This window comes from Triticum dicoccoides, chromosome 3A (genome assembly GCF_002162155.2).
Source record: "Triticum dicoccoides isolate Atlit2015 ecotype Zavitan chromosome 3A, WEW_v2.0, whole genome shotgun sequence".
In the NCBI taxonomy this organism is placed as follows: domain Eukaryota; kingdom Viridiplantae; phylum Streptophyta; class Magnoliopsida; order Poales; family Poaceae; genus Triticum; species Triticum dicoccoides.
In genome coordinates, this window is record NC_041384.1 from 658,004,957 (window position 1) to 658,023,868 (window position 18,912).

General features: G+C 45.9%; 1 protein-coding gene across 2 annotated transcripts in view; it reads right to left on the minus strand.

Moving 5' to 3' along the window:
- The window catches only part of LOC119270003, a 3,249-nt gene extending 2,648 nt beyond the window's left edge, over positions 1–601 (minus strand). Inside the window, exon 1 of one of the 2 annotated variants that reach the window (XM_037551946.1) lies at positions 5–601. In XM_037551946.1, the coding sequence (XP_037407843.1) occupies positions 5–545 (541 nt within the window). In that variant the 5' untranslated portion in view covers positions 546–601. Of the gene's footprint in view, position 1 lies in introns of both variants that reach the window. The other variant, XM_037551945.1, reaches the window with a different exon arrangement.
- Positions 602–18,912: the final 18,311 nt, after the last annotated feature.

The window sequence follows — 18,912 nt, forward strand, 5'->3', positions numbered from 1 at the left end:
CTACTGGGGTCGCCGTGCTGGAACTGCTCCATGATGTCGTAGTCGTGGAAGTGTGCGCTGCAGTTGCACGCGCCGCCGTCAACCGCGGCCTCAGCCATCCTCTGGAACGGGCACAGCCTCTGCGCCTCCTCGAAGGCCAGCGCGATGCAAGCGCCGCAGTCCGGCGACTTGACGTCCCGGTGCCATGAGCAGTAGCCGGAGGCCACAATCCGATTGGGGCTCTCGCCGGCGTCGTCGACGTATGAGCGCCCGCACGCGCCGGCACCGTCGCGGCAGGACTCCCTGTAATAAGAGGAGCCGCTGGATTCCGCATTCGCCATGGCGGGAATGGTGGCGACGAGATGGCGCAGGGTGGCCTCGTACGCGCTGCCCGGAGCGTACGTGCCCATGTCGTAGGTGCCCACGGCGACGGGCAGGACGACGCCGCACTTGTGACTAGGCTTGAGGGCCAAGCCGTAGTCAGAGGCGGACGAGCTGCTATCGGTTCCGGCGGCTAGCGCCGGGAGGAGCGATGCGAGCAGGATGAGGACCGCGGCGGTGGCCATGGCCGGAGAAAGACAAGTAAGTGTTTGGGTTCGATTAACGGGAGGATGGCGCTCTGATCTGCTGAGGTTAGACAATGTATATATTGTGGATTAGCTGAGCTCTTAATTAAGAGTGGTTGTCGACCGTTGACTGCGAGCTACCGTCTATCGAGGAGTCAACATCTGCCAGCTGAAAATTATAGGTAGATTGGCTCTCAAGTAAACATGTTCCAGTTGCCCACTATTCAGTACGTACTTCAGTTGTTTAATAGGGAATCTGAATATACGTTGGCATACATGGCCGACTCAAATCTTTGACTTTAGACCAATGATTTGCCCCGTCCATGTGAAGATTGCACGGAACTGAGAGTTGAAGTTAGCTTAAGGCCATGTTTGGATCCCTCCAGTTTTTGAAAATTGGCTTTTGGAAACTGATTGATTGTTGGAAATATGAGCAATTTACCGAATGATTTTATTAACAGAAATACTAGATAAAGCATGACCAGAATAGTAGTGATAGGGATTTTGGATCAGTAATTAAGAAAACTGCAGAACTCAGAAACAAACTCAGTATCCTATGAAGATCCCCTTATTCACCTATGCGAGATAGAGAAATTCAGAAATGTTCAGAGGAACTTGACGAGGTGCTGCTCAGGGAAGAGCTTATGTGGAGACAAAGATCTAGAGCTACCTATTTACGTGAAGGAGATCGCAACACAAAATGGTTCCAAAGGAAAGCTACTTGGAGGAAAAAGAAAAACGAGATTACTAAGCTAAAGGACAGCAGCGGTGTCTGGAAGGAAGATAGCAAAGTGGTCAGAGAAATGATAAGGGAGTTTTTCCAGAATCTTTACAAGAGAGAGAGAGAGATGTGGAACCACATGAGTTACTGGACCTGGTTGAAAAGAGGGTCACGGACAACATAAACAGCAGATTAACAAGAGCGTTCACGGTGGAGGAGATCAGTGACTCGCTCTTCCAGATAGGCCCGCTCAAAGCGTCGGGACCAGATGGGTTCCCCGCCCGGTTTTACCAGCGGAATTGGAATATGTTGAGAGAAGACGTCATAAATGGAGTGTTGGATTTTTTGAGAGAGAGACATTGCCGGAAGGGATTAATGATACAGTGATCGTCCTCATCCCAAAAGGAAAGGACCCTCAGTCTTTAAAGGATTATTGGCCAATTAGTTTATGCAATGTCATTTATAAAGTGATATCCAAGTGCCTCGTCAATCGCCTCCGGCCTTTTTTGGATGATATAATTTCTGAGACGCAAAGTGCGTTTATCCCTGGATGGTTGATTACAGATAATGCTACCATTGCCTTTGAGTGTTTTCATAAGATCCAACACAGCGTCAGCAGACACAATACCCACTGTGCGTATAAACTTGACTTAGCGAAAGCGTATGATAGAGTGGACTGGAACTTCTTGGAGGGGGTCCTGCAAAAAACTGGTTTTGATCTGAAATGGATTTCCTGGATTATGCACTGTGTCCGGTCGGTCAGGTATTCAGTCAGATGTAATGGGGAGTTACTGGAACCTTTTATTCCGTCAAGAGGTTTACGGCAAGGTGACCCACTTAGCCCTTATCTCTTTCTTTTTGTGGCCGATGGCCTAGTGACACTCATGAAGAAGGAGACCGAGGCGGGAAACCTGACACCCATCAAAATTGCTAGAAATAGCCCCGGCATTTCAAACCTCTTGTTTGCTGATGATAGTTTGATTTTCTTCAAGGCCACGGTGGAGGAAGCTGTTACAATGAAAAGGGTTTTATCCACGTTCCAGAGATGCACGGGCCAGTTGCTGAGTGAAAGTAAGTGTTCTTTTCTTTTTAGCGAGCAGTGCCCTGAGGAAGTTAGGGATAATATAAAAGAGACCCTGGGAGTGGTATCATCATCTTTTGAGAGTAAGTACTTAGGACTACTAACTCCAGAAGGAAGAATGAAAGATGACAACTTCCAGCCAATCATGCATAGATTCAGGAAAAGATGCAGTGATTGGTCAGAGAAATACATGGCATATGATGCTAAAGAAGTTCATGTCAAATCGGTTGTGCAGGCACTCCCTTGCTTCACCATGGGTGTCTTTCTATTATCCAAAGGTTTTTGCGATAAGTACGAGAAGATGATCAGAAACTTCTGGTGGGGTGATGAGGAAGATCACCGCAAGGTTCATTGGATGTCATGGGAGCATATGATTCGGCCTAAGCGGGCAGGAGGTATTGGCTTCAGAGATATGCATCTGTTCAACTTAGCACTTTTAGCAAAGCGGGTTTGGAGGCTGATCCAAAAGCCAGACAGTCTATGTGCAAGAGTGCTTAAGTCTAAGTATTACCCTCACGGGAATCTGCTGGATACGGTCTTCTCATCAGATGCATCACCCGTGTGGAGGGGCATTGAGGCGGGGCTAGAGTTACTGAAAAAAGGAATTATTTGGAGGGTGGGGGATGGGAGAAAGATCCAAATTCAGCGTGACCAATGGATCCCACGCAAGGAGGGTTTGAAGACGGCTTCTTTCAAGAGGTGCTCGCGTCTCCGGTGGGTAAACCAGCTCATCCTCTCGGACAGGAAAGAATGGAACGTGGAACTCATAAATCAAATTTTCCAAGAGTTTGATGCTAACGAAATCTGCAAGATCCCCATTGCAATATCGGAAGTGGAGGATTGCATTGCCTGGCACCCTGAAAAGAATGGAATATTCATTGTAAAAAGCGCCTACAAATTGGCTTATGCTAGTCAAGGGCAGGTTAGTCAGATTCCATCGAGCTCTACAAGGGAGGCAAACGATCGGAGTATTTGGGACCTCGTTTGGAAAGCTAGGGTCCCTCCGAAAGTTAGAATCTTTGGATGGAGGATTGCTACTAATACCCTTGCTACAAAGAAGAAAAAATTTAGACGTACCCTTGCTCTTGATCCTACGTGCAACATCTGTGGAAATGGTGTGGAAAATGAATTCCATGCAGTAGTTGAATGTACTAGAAGCAGGGCTCTAAGACATGAGATGAGAGAGCTCTAGGCTCTTCCCTCCGAGCTAGCTTTCAGGTTTACCGGTACTGACTGGCTGCAACATCTGCTCGGCACTTGTTCTGAAGACATGCAGGCGAAGATCCTTCTTTTACTCTGGAGATGCTGGCACCTGCGAGATGATTGCGTTCATGGCAAAGGAAATGAGCTGATTCGTCATTCTGTTAACTTCCTGGTCTAGTACGAGGAGGAACTGAATATGGCTGCCCTTGACGTGACTTCGGAAAAAGGCAAAGAGAAGATTACACTGGAAAATGCTGCGCCTAACAAACCTGTTCGGCAAAGCATGCTTTGGACAGCGCCAGCCCCGGGGATTGCAAAAATTAATTCAGACACCGGCTTCGATCTAGACAGTGGTCAGGGTTGGGCAGGTGCTATTGTCAGAGATCACCGTGGCTACGTCTTCTTGTCGGCCGGAAGCTTGCTTCCTATTTCGGCGAGCATAGAGGAAGCTGAGGCACGGGCTGCTCTGTTTGGGTTACAGTCGTTGGCCAATGCCTATAATGGACCAATCGTTTTGGAACTGGACTGCAAGTCTGTTGCTGAATACTTAATTTCAGAGGAGGCATGCTTGGCCACTTGCTATGCAGTGATATAGGATATTAAGCAACTACTTGGGGTATTCGCCTCATACAAAGTGCGTTTTGCTGGAAGGAAGAGCAATGGGTTGGCTCATAAGCTGGCGATGGAGGCGAGGATGCATGGAAATTTTTGGATTATTGCAGGAGTTCCTGATAGGCTTAGAGAGTTGATGCAGTCTGAATACTGCCCCGTTACTTGAGTTTGTAACTCTTGTTTCTCAAAAAAAAAGAATAGTAGTGATAAAACAAGCCATGCGATTTGACAAAGAGAAGGTAAACAACATCTTCATATATGAACTGTAACTAAACATATCTAGAGCAGACAGTATAGCAAGTTGCATATATGAAATAGAGTCTAACATATCTGGGGCAAATACTAGAACAAGGAACTGTAGCAGGACCTCAAATAGAAAGGAGAAGAACACGTACAGGACAGCAGCAGCAAAAGCGCTAGACTTGGGGTCGGTGTCCTCGCCTGCCATGTCATCGAGGAGGTCGTGGACGTCGGGGAAGAAGTCATCATCGGGGAACGGATCGTCCGTGATGAAGCAGCCAGTAGTCGCATTGAGCGCTCCCCAAAAACCTTATCACCCTTCTCCTGTACAGGACTAAAAAGGTATGGTTTCGGAGGCCTACTGTCCCGGTGTGCGGTGCACGCCGCAAGCCGGGATGAGGAAGACAGCAGCAGCTCAGAAATGGAACCGATGGCGAGGGAAGGAGTAGTTATGGTGCGTCTCTCTGGGAGGAGCGACCTCCCTTTTATAGGCGCAAGAGAAGGAGGCGAGAGGGCAGCGACGGGAGGCGAAACGAAGAGACGGAGATGAAGCGAACAGCCAGCAGCCGAAGAGCTGCACTGTTCGCATTCGAACTCCACTTTCACAAAAATTTGTTCAGCTTTAGTGTGACCTTTCGTATACCCGTAGTGCGTGGCAAAAATTTAGACATCGGCTCGGCTCATTCCCGCAATTCGCGGCGCGGCGTGGCGAGGCGGGCGGCGGAGGAGGAGCGCGCGTGGATGTCCCTCTTGTTCTCATGCTCATACAAGTGGGGAAAGAACCTCCCTTATAAGGAGGTCCAACTCCCACTCAACTGGCAATGTGGGACTAAACTTTAGTAGTATCCCTTGCCTTGCACAAATGGGCTAAGTGGGCCTCTAGGATTTATTAGGAATTTCTGAAACTGCTATTGGGCTAGGCCCAAAATAGACAAAATTCCAGCAATCCCCACCAGATCCCAGAGGCACACAAAAATTGCCTTTGATTCCAAAACACTGTTTTATATACCGGTACTGCAGTGGAGACTATTAAGTTGAACTTCCACCTAAAACTCTATGCTACACTAGTAAGCAACTTGAACAGTGGACTGGGCCTTGAACTGCAAGTTTTCTGCGAATCTAGCTTCACATAAAGCCTTGACCGATACGTGGCTACCGTGGGTCTTCCCCGCGGGTGGAGCTTATGCGTCATACTCCGAGACATTTCATGAGTTTATTAGAGAGAACCCTACTCTCATAGATTGCGACGTTTGACAATCAGACTCATATAGGTGTGTTCTTCAAAAGATGTTCTGCAGGACAACATCTCTGCTTAAATGATCCACTTAGAACACATTAAGATATACATCAACCTGCCATGCAGTTTTAGGAGAGTATTACATCTTCATGGAGTGGTACTGTTAATAGTAAGGATACTCTCCTCTCAGTTGACCAACAGTTTGTCTTCCACATCTAATTCACGGGATCTCCGATCACAAAGAATAGGTTACCACTGTGAACAACTCATATGGTGGGTCTCATACCCATCTCCCTCGATGCATTATCTATCACATTACGTGATAGACCCTTAGTAAAAGGATCTACCAGATTTTTAGACGTTTGGATATAATCCAATGCAATAACTCTGGAGTTTCTCGTTTTTCTGACAGACTTTAACCTTCTCTGAACGTGTCTTGATGACTTCATGTTATCCTTTGAGCTGCTCACTTTCGTGATCACAGTTTGATTGTCGCGGTTCATAAGAACACCCGGTACAGGTTTATCAACGACCGGCAAGTCATTCAAGAGCCGACGAAACCAATCTACTTCGACCGTAGCTGTATCTAGTGTTGTGAGTTCTGCTTCCATTGTTGACCTCGTTAAGATGGTCTGCTTGCAAGACTTCCAAGAAACAACGCCACCTTCATGAGTGAATGCATATCCGCTCGTGGCCTTTATGTCATCAGCATCTGAGATCCAGTTTGAGTCACTATACCCTTCAAGCACCTTTGGGTGTCCGGTGTAGTGAATTTCATAATTTGCAGTGCCTTTCAAATAACGCAAAACTCTCTCTAGAGCTTTCCAATGCACATCTCCTGGTTTTGAGACAAACCGGCTCAGTTTGCTAACAGCAAAATAGATGTCAGGTCTTGTAGCACTTGCTAAGTACATAAGCGAGCCAATAATCTGAGAATATTTCAATTGATCTCTAGAAATTCTTTGATTCTTTCAAAGTAACACACTTGCATCATAAGGTGTTGGAGAGGGCTTGCAGTCACTATAGCCAAACCGACTCAAGATCTTTTCCACATAGTGAGATTGAAGCAATGTAATCCCACTATCATCGTCTCTCAACAACTTGATGTTTAGAATGACATCAGCCACTCCTAAATCCTTCATCTCAAAATAGCGAGATAGGAAACTCTTGACCTCCTTAATAACATTCAGATTTGTTGCGAAAATCAGTATGTCATCAACATACAAGCAAAGGATAACTCCCTCGCCCCCACCATGGCGATAGTACACACATTTGTCAGCTTCGTTCACAACAAAGCCTGCAGCTGTTAAAGTTCTTTCAAACTTCTCATGCCACTATTTGGGTGCTTGCTTGAGTCCATACAAAGACTTCAGCAACTTGCACACTCTTCCTTCCTGACCATCTAGTACAAACCCATCTGGTTGTTCCATATAAATTTCCTCATCCAACTCTCCATTTAGGAAAGCAGACTTAACATCCATTTGATGAACGAGAAGACCATGCGAGGAAGCTAGTGAAAGTAGAACTCGAATAGTGGTCAGTCGAGCCACAGGCGAGTAAGTATCAAAAAAGTCTTCACCTTCCTTTTGGGTATAACCCTTAGCCACGAGCCGAGCCTTGTACTTTTCAATAGTACCATCAGGCCTAAGCTTCTTCTTGAATACCCATCTGCATCCTATAGGTTTGCACCCATAAGGACGATTAGTTATCTCCCAAGTTTCATTCACCAAGATGGAATCCATCTCGCTACGAACTGCTTCCTTCCAGTAGTCAGCATCTTCAGATGCATAGGCCTCTGAAATAGAACTGGGAGTGTCATCTATGAGATACACAAGAAAATCATCACCAAAGGACTTTGCAGTCCTCTGTCTCTTGCTCCTAGTAGGAGCTTCATTGTTCTCCTCCATAGGACTTTCAAAGTGTTCCATCGAAATGGAAGGTTCGGTAATTGTAACTAGTTCCTGATTCGATGAACTAGGCATCTCCTGATTAGATGAGGTAGCCATATCCTTCATGGGAAAGATATCTTCAAAGAAAGTCGCATCATTCGACTCCATGATCGTACCGACATGCATGTCAGGTACCTCAGATTTTACAACCAAGAATCTATAGCCAATGCTATGAAAAGCATATCCCAGGAAAACACAATCCATAGTCTTTGGTCCAAGCTTCCGCTTCTTTGGAATTGGAACATTGACTTTCGCCAAACAACCCCATGTAGAGAGTTTTAACCTTTTCTTCTCCCATTCCTCGAATAGAGTTATCTCTTTGTTCTTTGTGGGAACTCGGTTTAGGACATGACATGCCATCAATATCGCCTCCCCCCACCATGCCTTGGAGAGACCCGATGTGTCTAACATGGCGTTAACCAAATCAGTTAGAGTACGGTTCTTTCTTTCGACCACCCCATTTGACTGAGGTGAATAGGGAGGCGTCCTCTCATGGATTATACCATGTTCCGCACAAAAAACATCAAATTCATTGGAAAAATACTCTCCACCACGGTCGGACCTAAGCCTCTTGATTTTCCGATCAAGTTAATTTTCCACTTCAGCTTTATAGATCTTGAAAAAGTTCAAAGTCTCATCCTTAGATTTCAGAAGATACACATGGCAATATCTAGTGGAGTCAGCAATTAACAGCATGAAATAATTGTTTCCACCTTTTGTCAAAACACCATTCATTTCACATAGATCTGAATGTATGAGCTCTAGTGGTGCAAGATTTCTCGTTTCCGCAGTTGTGTGAGACTTACGAGGTTGCTTAGCTTGCACACAAACTTGACACTTAGATCCCTTGACAATGGTGAAACTAGGGATTAAATTCAACTTCGCTAGTCGTGACATGCAACCAAAATTAACATGACAAAGACATGAATGCCACACATTGGATTCACTATTGTTGCAAATATGATTAACAACTTTATTGCAAACGTCTGATAAGGATAAACGAAACATACCTCCTGACTCATAGCCTTTACCAACAAAGGTTCCATACTTGGATATTACAAATTTATTCGACTCAAAGACAAGCTTGTAGCCATCTCTACACAGAAGAGATCCGCTAACAAGATTTTTATTGACGGAGGGGACATAATGCACGTTCTTCAGCCACACGATCTTCCCTGAAGTAAACTTTAGATTGACCGTGCCAACACCGCGAACAGAAGCACTTGAACCATTGCCCATCGACACGGTTGAAGTCCCTGTGGTCTGATAAGACGAAAACATGGAAATACCACCACATACATGCACATTAGCACCTTTTGTCAATCAACCAATCAGGAGAATGACATACTGAAAGAATAGTGGGAAATATACCATACCCATCATCCTTCATGTCAGTGTCTCCAATGACAACATTAGCGGTCTTGCCGCCTTTCCCAGGGTGACGCTTGTCATAGAGATTAGGGCAACTAGGAGCCCAATGATCAGGATCGCCACACACATGACAAGCACCTTTCTTCTTGTCATTCTTCTTCTTAAAGTTCGTGTGCTGCACAGCCTTGTTCTTCCCATCAAACTTTGCTTTATCATCAAACTTGCCCTTGTTCTTGAACTTGTGGGGCTGGAAGTTCTTCTTTTGTACCAGATTGGCACTAGATCCTCCCTCAATACCTCGAGCACGTGTATCCTTTGCTCTCGCCTTTTCTTCCACATCAAGAGTGCCAATGAGATCCGGGACGGAAAACTCCTGTCTCTTATGCTTCAGTAAGGTAGAAAAGTTCCTCCACGAAGGAGGAAGCTTAGTGATGATACCTCCGGCAACAAACTTGTCCGGTAGCATACAACTGAAGTGCTCAAGTTCTCTAGAAAATGATTGTATCTCATGAGCTTGCTCAACCACGGAGCGCTCTTCAGTCATCCTGTAATCATATAATTGCTCCATGATGTACAACTCAGTGCTAGCATCCGAGACCCCAAACTTGGCCTCGAGTGCATCCCACATATCTTTTCCATTATCAATTGACGCATAAGCATCAACTATGTTCTCACCAAGAACACTCAAGAGAGCAGCCTTAAAAAGAGTATCCATTTTCTGAAAAGCTTGTGCATGTTGAGCATCAAGCTCTCCTTCAGGTTTGCCAAGAGTGGCGTCATAGCAACTCATGGTTTGAAACCATAAGGCTGCTCTCACGCGCCACCTCTTATAGTGGATACCCTCAAACATAGGAGGTCTCATGGAAGCAGCAAAATCACTCAGGGTAAATTGCCTATAATAAGGTTTTTGAATTGTTGGAAATATGAGCAATTTACCGAATGATTTTATTAACAGAAATACTAGATAAAGCATGACCAGAATAGTAGTGATAAAACAAGCCATGTGATTTGACAAAGAGAAGGTAAACAACATTTTCATATATGAACTGTAACTAAACATATCTAGAGCAGACAGTATAGCAAGTTGCATATATGAAATAGAATCTAACATATCTAGGGCAAATACTAGAACAAGGAACCATAGCAGGACCTCTAATAGAAAGGAGAAGAACACGTACGGGACAGCAGCAGCAGAAGCGCTGGACTTGGGGTCGGTGTCCTCGCCTGCCATGTCGTCGAGGAGGTCGTGGACGTCGGGGAAGAAGTCGTCGTCGGGGAACGGATCGTCCGTGATGAAGCAGCCAGTAGTCGCGCTGAGCGCTACCCAAAAACCTTATCACCCTTCTCCCGTACAGGACTCAAAAGGTGCGGTTTCGGAGGCCTACTGTCCCGACGTGCGGTGCACGCCGCAAGCCGGGATGAGGAAGACACCAGCAGCTCAGAAATGGAACCGATGGCGAGGGAAGGAGTAGTTCTGGTGCGTCTCTCTGGGAGGAGCAACCTCCCTTTTATAGGCGCAAGAGAAGGAGGCGAGAGGGCAGCGATGGGAGGCGAAACAAAGAGACGGAGATGAAGTGAACAGCCAGCAGCCAAAGAGTTGCACCGTTCGCATTCGAACTCCACTTTCGCAAAAATCTTTTCAGCTTTCGTGTGACCTGTCGTATACCCGTAGTGCGTGGCAAAAATTTAGACATCGGCTCGGCTCATTCCTGCATCGCGTCACGTCGTGACAAGGCGAGGCGTGGCGTGGCGAGGTGGGCGGCGGAGGAGGAGTGCGCGTGGATGTCTCTTTTGTTCTCATGCTCATACAAGTGGGGAAAGAACCTCCCTTATAAGGAGGTCCAACTCCCACTCAACTAGCAATGTGGAACTAAACTTTAGTAGTATCCCTTGCCTTGCACAAATGGGCTGAGTGGGCCTCTAAGATTTATTAGGAATTTCTGAAACTGCTATTGGGCTAGGCCCAAAATAGACAAAATTTCAGCAATCCAAACCGACCAATTTTTATGTCAGATTCCAATAGCCAACTACGATTCTTTTACCCGAAAAAAACTACCCATTCTTTGAGAAACCCGGAATGTGGCTCTTCCCATGCGGCTCTTTCTTTCTCTCTTGCGTGTATACATGTTTCAACAGTTTTTTTATCAGTACTTATCAGATTACGTCGGTACTTACCATATTACTATCACTCAGTTGCCAGCTTATGAACCAGTTTTTTTTTAAAAGGAGGATGTACCCTGGCCTCTGCATCTGGGCAATGCAGGCAGTTATTTTATTAATTATTCACAAAACACTTACAAAGGTAATACATCAGTAAGCCTGAAGCCACCATCTTGGCAACACATGTCGCTACTCCTATCCTCGTGATGAAGGAGTGCCGAATGTCCGAGCCTAATACCAAACAGACGTCGCAGCAATATCTAACATCTAATGTCGGATGCCCCATCCAAGCCATATATCTGGACTGGGTTACACACTGGTCCGACGCACTTCCAGTGGGCACCACATGCGCACGCTGCAATGGCCGTCACCTCCGTCATCCACCGATCCACCCTCAGATCAGATACTAACGCATCGACCTTGCCAGGCCTCTCTGCCATCGACACCACCACGATGCCAGATAGCGTCGTCCTCTTGCACGAGTCCATCGCCACCCATCGGACACCGAGTCTCCACTGCGCCACGCCGCCGAGATTTGCCGCCATCGATGTGTAGAATGTGTTGGAGATCGTAGCAGAAATTTAAAATTTTCTATGCATCACCAAGATCAATCTATGGAGTCATCTAGCAACAAGAGGGAGAGGAGTGCATCTACATACCCTTGTAGATCGCGAGCGGAAACGTTCAAGAGAACGGGGTTGATGGAGTCTTACTCGTCGTGATCCAAATCACCGATGATCCTAGCGCCGAACGGACGGCACCTCCGCGTTCAACACACGTACGGAGCGGAGACGTCTCTCGTGCCTTGATCCAGCAAGGAGGAGGGAGAGGTTGAGGAAGAGAGCTCCAATAGCAGCACGACGACGTGGTGGTGGTGGAGCAGCAGTACTCTTCGCCAAGCTCTTAACGGAGGAGGAGAGGTGTTGGGGAGGGGAGGGGCTGCGCCTTTGATGTGGTGTGCATCCCTCCCCTTGCCCCTCTATTTATAGGGGAAGGGGGAAGGGGGCCGGGCCCCTCTAGATGAGATCTAGAGGGGGGGCGGCCAAGGGGAAGGGCTTGCCCCCCAAGCAAGGGGGGCGTCCCCTCTAGGGTTTCCCCCCAACCCTAGGCGCATGGGCCAAAGGGGGGATGCACCCAGCCCTCCAAGGGCTGGTTCCCTTTCCTCTATGGCCCATGAGGCCCTCCGAGAGAGGTGGCCCCTCCCGATGGACCCCCGGAACCCCTCCGGTGGCCCCGGTACAATACCGATATGGCCCCGAACTTTTCCGGTGACCGTATGACAACTTCCCACATATAAATCTTCACCTCCGGACCATTCCGGAAGTCCTCATGACGTTCGGGATCTCATCCGGGACTCCGAGCAACATTCGGTAATCACATACGGGTCTTCCTAATAACCCTAGCATCATCGAACCTTAAGTGTGTAGACCCTACGGGTTCGGGAACTATGCAGACATGACCGAGACAACTCTCCGGCCAATAACCAACAGCGGGATCTGGATACCCATGTTGCTCCCACATGTTACACGATAATCTCATCGGATGAACCACGATGTCGAGGATTCAAGCAATCCCATATACAATTCCCTTTGTCAATCGGTACGTTACTTGCCCGAGATTCGATCGTCAGTATCCCAATACCTCGTTCAATCTCGTTACTGGCAGGTCACTTTACTCGTTCCGTAACACATCATCCCGTGACCAACCCTTAGTCACATTGAGCTCATTACGATGATGTCTTACCGAGTGGGCCCAGAGATACCTCTCCGTCATACGGAGTGACAAATCCCAGTCTCGATTCGTGCCAACCCAACAGACACTTTCAGAGATACCCATAGTGCACCTTTATAGTCACCCAGTTACGTTGTGACGTTTGGCACACCCAAAGTATTCCTACACTATCCGTGAGTTGCACAATCTCATGGTCTAAGGAAAAAAATACTTGACATTAGAAAAGCTTTAGCAGACGAACTACACGATCTTGCGCTATGCTTAGGATTGGGTCTTGTCCATCACATCATTCTCCTAATGATGTGATCCCGTTATCAATGACATCCAATGTCCATGGTCAGGAAACCATAGCCATCTATTGATCAACGAGCTAGTCAACTAGAGGCTCACTAGGGACATGTTGTGGTCTATGTATTCACACATGTATTACGATTTCCGGATAACACAATTATAGCATGAACAATAGACAATTATCATGAACAAGGAAATATAATAATAACCATTTTATTATTGCCTCTAGGGCATATTTCCAATAGTCTCCCACTTGCACTAGAGTCAATAATCTAGTTACATTGTGATGAATCGAACACCCATAGAGTTCTGGTGTTGATCATGTTTTGCTCGAGGAAGAGGTTTAGTCAACGGATCTGCGACATTCAGGTCCGTATGCACTTTACAAATATCTATGTCTCCATTTTGAACATTTTCACGAATGGAGTTGAAGCGACGCTTGATATGCCTGGTCTTCCTGTGAAACCTGGGCTCCTTGGCAAGGGCAATAGCTCCAGTGTTATCACAGAAGAGATTCATCGGGCCCGACGCATTGGGAATAACTCCTAGGTCGGTAATGAACTCCTTCATCTAGATTGCTTCTTGTGCTGCCTCCGAGGCTGCCATGTACTCCACTTCACATGTAGATCCCGCCACAACGCTTTGCTTGCAACTACACCAACTGACTGCCCCACCATTCAAAATATACATATATCCGGTTTGTGACTTAGAGTCATCTAGATCTGTGTCGAAGCTAGCATCGACGTAACCCTTTACGACAAGCTCTTCATCACCTCCATAAACGAGAAACATATTCTTAGTCCTCTTCAGGTACTTCAGGATATTCTTGACCGTTGTCCAGTGTTCCATGCCGGGATTACTTTGGTACCTTCCTACCAAACTTACGGCAAGGTTTACATCAGGTCTGGTACACAGCATGGCATACATAATAGACCCTATGGCCGAGGCATAGGGGATGACACTCATCTTTTCTCTATCTTCTGTCGTGGTCGGGCATTGAGCCGTGCTCAATCTCACACCTTGTAATACAGGCAAGAACACCTTCTTGGACTGATCCATATTGAACTTCTTCAATATCTTGTCAAGGTATGTACTTTGTGAAAGACCAATGAGGCGTCTTGATCTATCTCTATAGATCTTGATGCCTAATATATAAGCAGCTTCTCCAAGACCCTTCATTGAAAAACACTTGTTCAAGTAGGCCTTTATGCTTTCCAAGAATTCTATATCATATCCCATCAATAGTATGTCATCCACATATAATATGAGAAATGCTACAGAGCTCCCACTCACTTTCTTGTAAACGCAGGCTTCTCCATAAGTTTGCGTAAACCCAAACGCTTTGATCATCTCATCAAATCGAATGTTCCAACTCCGAGATGCTTGCACCAGCCCATAGATTGAGCATTGGAGCTTGCACACCTTGTCGGCATTCTTAGGATCGACAAAACCTTCCGGCTGCATCTTATACAATTCTTCCTTGAGGAAACCATTAAGGAATGTTGTTTTGACGTCCATTTGCCATATCTCATAATTATAGAATGCGGCAATAGCTAACATGATTCGGACGAACTTAAGCTTCGCTACGGGTGAGAAAGTCTCATCGTAGTCAACCGCTTGAACTTGTCGATAACCCTTAGTGACAAGCCGAGCCTTATAGATGGTCACATTACCATCCGCGTCTGTCTTCTTCTTAAAGATCCATTTATTTTCTATGGCTCGCCGATCATCGGGCAAGTCAGTCAAAGTCCATACTTCGTTTTCATACATGGATCCTATCTCGGATTTCATGGCTTCCAGCCATTTGTCGGAATCTGGGCCCACCATCGCTTCTTCATAGTTCGAAGTTTCACCATTGTCTAACAACATGATTTCCAGGATAGGGTTGCCGTACCACTCTGGTGCGGAATGTGTCCTTGTGGACCTACGAAGTTCAGTAGCAACTTGATCTGAAGTTTCATGATCATCATCATTAACTTCCTCTCTAGTCGGTGCAGGCACCTCAGGAACATTTTCGAGAGAAACTCTTTCTCTAGAAAGGACCCATTCTTTGCAACAAAGATCTTGCCTTCGGATCTGAGGTAGAAGGTATACCCGATAGTTTCTTTAGGGTATCCTATGAAGACGCATTTTTCCGATTTGGGTTCAAGCTTTTTAGGTTGAAGTTTCTTGACATAAGCATCGCATCCCCAAACTTTCAGAAACGACAGCTTAGGTTTCTTATCAAACCACAATTCATACGGTGTCGTCTCAACGGATTTCGACGGAGCCCTATTTAAAGTGAATGCGGCAGTCTCTATAGCATAATCCCAAAATGATAGCGGTAGATCGGTAAGAGACATCATAGATCGCACCATATCCAATAGAGTGCGATTACGACGTTCGGACACACCATTACACTGAGGTGTTCCAGGCGGCGTGAGTTGTGAAACTATTCCACATTTCCTTAAGTGTGTGCCAAATTCGTGACTCAAATATTCTCCCCCACGATCTGATCGTAAGAACTTGATTTTCCTGTCACGTTGATTCTCAACCTCACTCTGAAATTCCTTGAACTTTTCAAAGGTCTAAGACTTGTGTTTCATTAAGTAGACATACCCATATCTACTCAAGTCATCAGTGAGGGTGAGAACATAACGATAGCCACCGCGAGCCTCTACACTCATTGGACCGCACACATCAGTATGTATGATTTCCAATAAGTTGGTTGCTCGCTCCATTGTTCCGGAGAACGGAGTCTTGGTCATTTTGCCCATGAGCATGGTTCGCACGTGTCAAATGATTCATAATCAAGAGACTCCAAAAGTCCATATGCATGGAGTTTCTTCATGCGTTTGACACCAATGTGACCAAGGCGGCAGTGCCACAAGTATGTGGAACTATCATTATCAACCTTACATCTTTTGGCATTCACACTATGAATATGTGTAACATCACGTTTGAGATTAAATAAGAATAAACCATTGACTAGCGGGGCATGACCATAAAACATGTCTCTCATATAAATAGAACAACCATTATTCTCAGATTTAAATGAGTAGCCATCTCGTATTAAATGAGATCCAGATACAATGTTCATGCTCAAAGCTGGTACTAAATAACAATTATTGAGGTTCCAAACTAATCCCGTAGGTAAATATAGAGGTAGCGTGCTGACGGCGATCACATCGACCTTGGAACCATTCCCGACGCGCATCGTCACCTCGTCCTTCGCCAGTCTCCGTTTATTCCGCAGTTCCTGTTTTGAGTTACAAATATGAGCAACTGCACCGGTATCAAATACCCAGGAGCTACTACGAGCACTGGTTAGGTACACATCAATAACATGTATATCACATATACCTTTGGCATTGCCAGCCTTCTTATCTGCTAAGTACTTGGGGCAGTTCCGCTTCCAGGGACCGTTTCCCTTGCAATAAAGCACTCAGTCTCAGGCTTGGGTCCATTCTTTGGCTTCTTCCCGGCAGCTTGCTTACCGGGAGCCGCAACTCCCTTGCCGTCCTTCTTGAAGTTCTTTTTACCCTTGCCTTTCTTGAACTTAGTGGTTTTATTCACCATCAACACTTGATGTTCCTTTTTGATTGCCACCTCCGCTGATTTCAGCATTGAATATACCTCAGGAATGGTCTTTTCCATCCCCTGCATATTGAAGTTCATCACAAAGCTCATGTAGCTAGGTGGGAGCGACTGAAGGATTCTGTTAACGACCTCATCATCCGAGAGGTTAACTCCCAGCTAAAACAAGCGGTTGTGCAACCCAGACATTTTGAGTATGTGCTCGCTGACGGAACTATTCTCCTCCATCTTACAACTGTAGAACTTGTCGGAGACTTCATATCTCTTGACCCGGGCATGAGCTTGGAAAACCATTTTCAGCTCTTGGAACATCTCATATGCTCCGTGTTGCTCAAAATGCTTTTGGAGCCCCGGTTCTAAGCTGTAAAGCATGCCGCACTGAACCAGGGAGTAATCATCACTACGCGTCTGCCAAGTGTTCATAACGTCTTGTTCTGTTGGGAAAACAGGTGCTTCACCTAGCGGTGCATCAAGGACATATGCTTTCCTGGCAGCTATGAGGACAATCCTCAGGTTACGGACCCAGTCCGTGTAGTTGCTTCCATCGTCTTTCAGCTTGGTTTTCTTTAGGAACGCATTGAAGTTGAGGGCAAGATTAGCGTGGGCCATTTGATCTACAAGACATATTGCAAAGAATTTTAGACTATGTTCATGATAATTAAGTTCATCTAATCAAATTATTTAATGAACTCCCACTCAGATAGACATCCCTCTAGTCATCTAAGTGATACATGATCCGAGTCAACTAGGCCGTGTCCGATCATCACGTGAGATAGACTAGTCATCATCGGTGAACATTTTGATGTTGATCGTATCTTCTATACGACTCATGTTCGACCTTTCGGTCTTCCGTGTTCCGAGGCCATGTCTGTACATGCTAGGCTCGTCAAGTCAACCTAAGTGTATTGCGTGTGTAAATCTGGTTTACACCCGTTGTATGCGAACGTTAGAACCTATCACACCCGATCATCACGTGGTGCTTCGGAACAACGGACCTTAGCAACCGTGCACAGTTAGGGGGAACACTTTCTTGAAATTATTGCGAGGGACCATCTTATTTATGCTACCGTCATTCTAAGCAAATAAGATGTAGAACATGATAAACATCACATGCAATCAAATAGTGACATGATATGGCCAATATCATTTTGCTCCTTTTGATCTCCATCTTTGGGGCGCCATGATCATCGTCGTCACCGGCATGACACCATGACCTCCATCATCATGATCTCCATCATCGTGTCTTCATGAAGTTGTCTCGCCAACTATTACTTCTACTACTATGGCTAACGGTTAGTGATAAAGTAAAGTAATTACATGACGTTTATGTTGACTCGCAGGTCATAAATAAATTAAGACAACTCCTATGGCTCCTGCCGGTTGTCATACTCATCGACATGCAAGTCGTGATTCATATTACAAGAACATGATAAATCTCATACATCACATATATCATTCATCACATCCTTTTGGCCATATCACATCACACGACATATGCTGCAAAAACAAGTTAGACGTCCTCTAATTGTTGTTGCAAGTTTTTACGTGGCTGCTACAGGTTTCTAGCCAGAACGTTTCTTACCTACGCCAAAACCACAACGTGATATGCCAATTTCTATTTACCCTTCATAAGGACCCTTTTCATCGAATCTGATCCGACTAAAGTGGGAGAGACAGACACCCGCTAGCCACCTTATGCAACAGATACGTCTCCAACGTATCTATAATTTTTGATTGCTCCATGCTATATTATCTACTGTTTTGGGCAATATTGGGATTTATTATCCACTTTTATATTATTGTTGGGACTAACCTATTAACCGAAGGCCCAGCCCAGATTTGTTGTTTTATGCCTATTTCAGTGTTTTGAAGAAAGGAATATCAGACGGAGTCGAAACGGAACAAAATCAACTGGAGGAAGTTATTTTTGGAAGGAAACACACCTGATGGACTTGGACCCCACGTCAAGGAAGAAATGAGGTGCTCACGAGGGTGGGGGCGCGCCCCCTGCCTCGTGGGGCCCTCGTGGCTCCCCTAACATGCTTATTCTGCCTATATAACTCCATATACCCTAAAACTTCCAGAACACACAATAGATCGGGAGTTGCACCGCCAGAAGCCTCCGTAGCCACCGAAAACCAATCTAGACCCGTTTCGGCACCCTGCCGGAGGGGGGGGGGACCCTCACCGGTGGC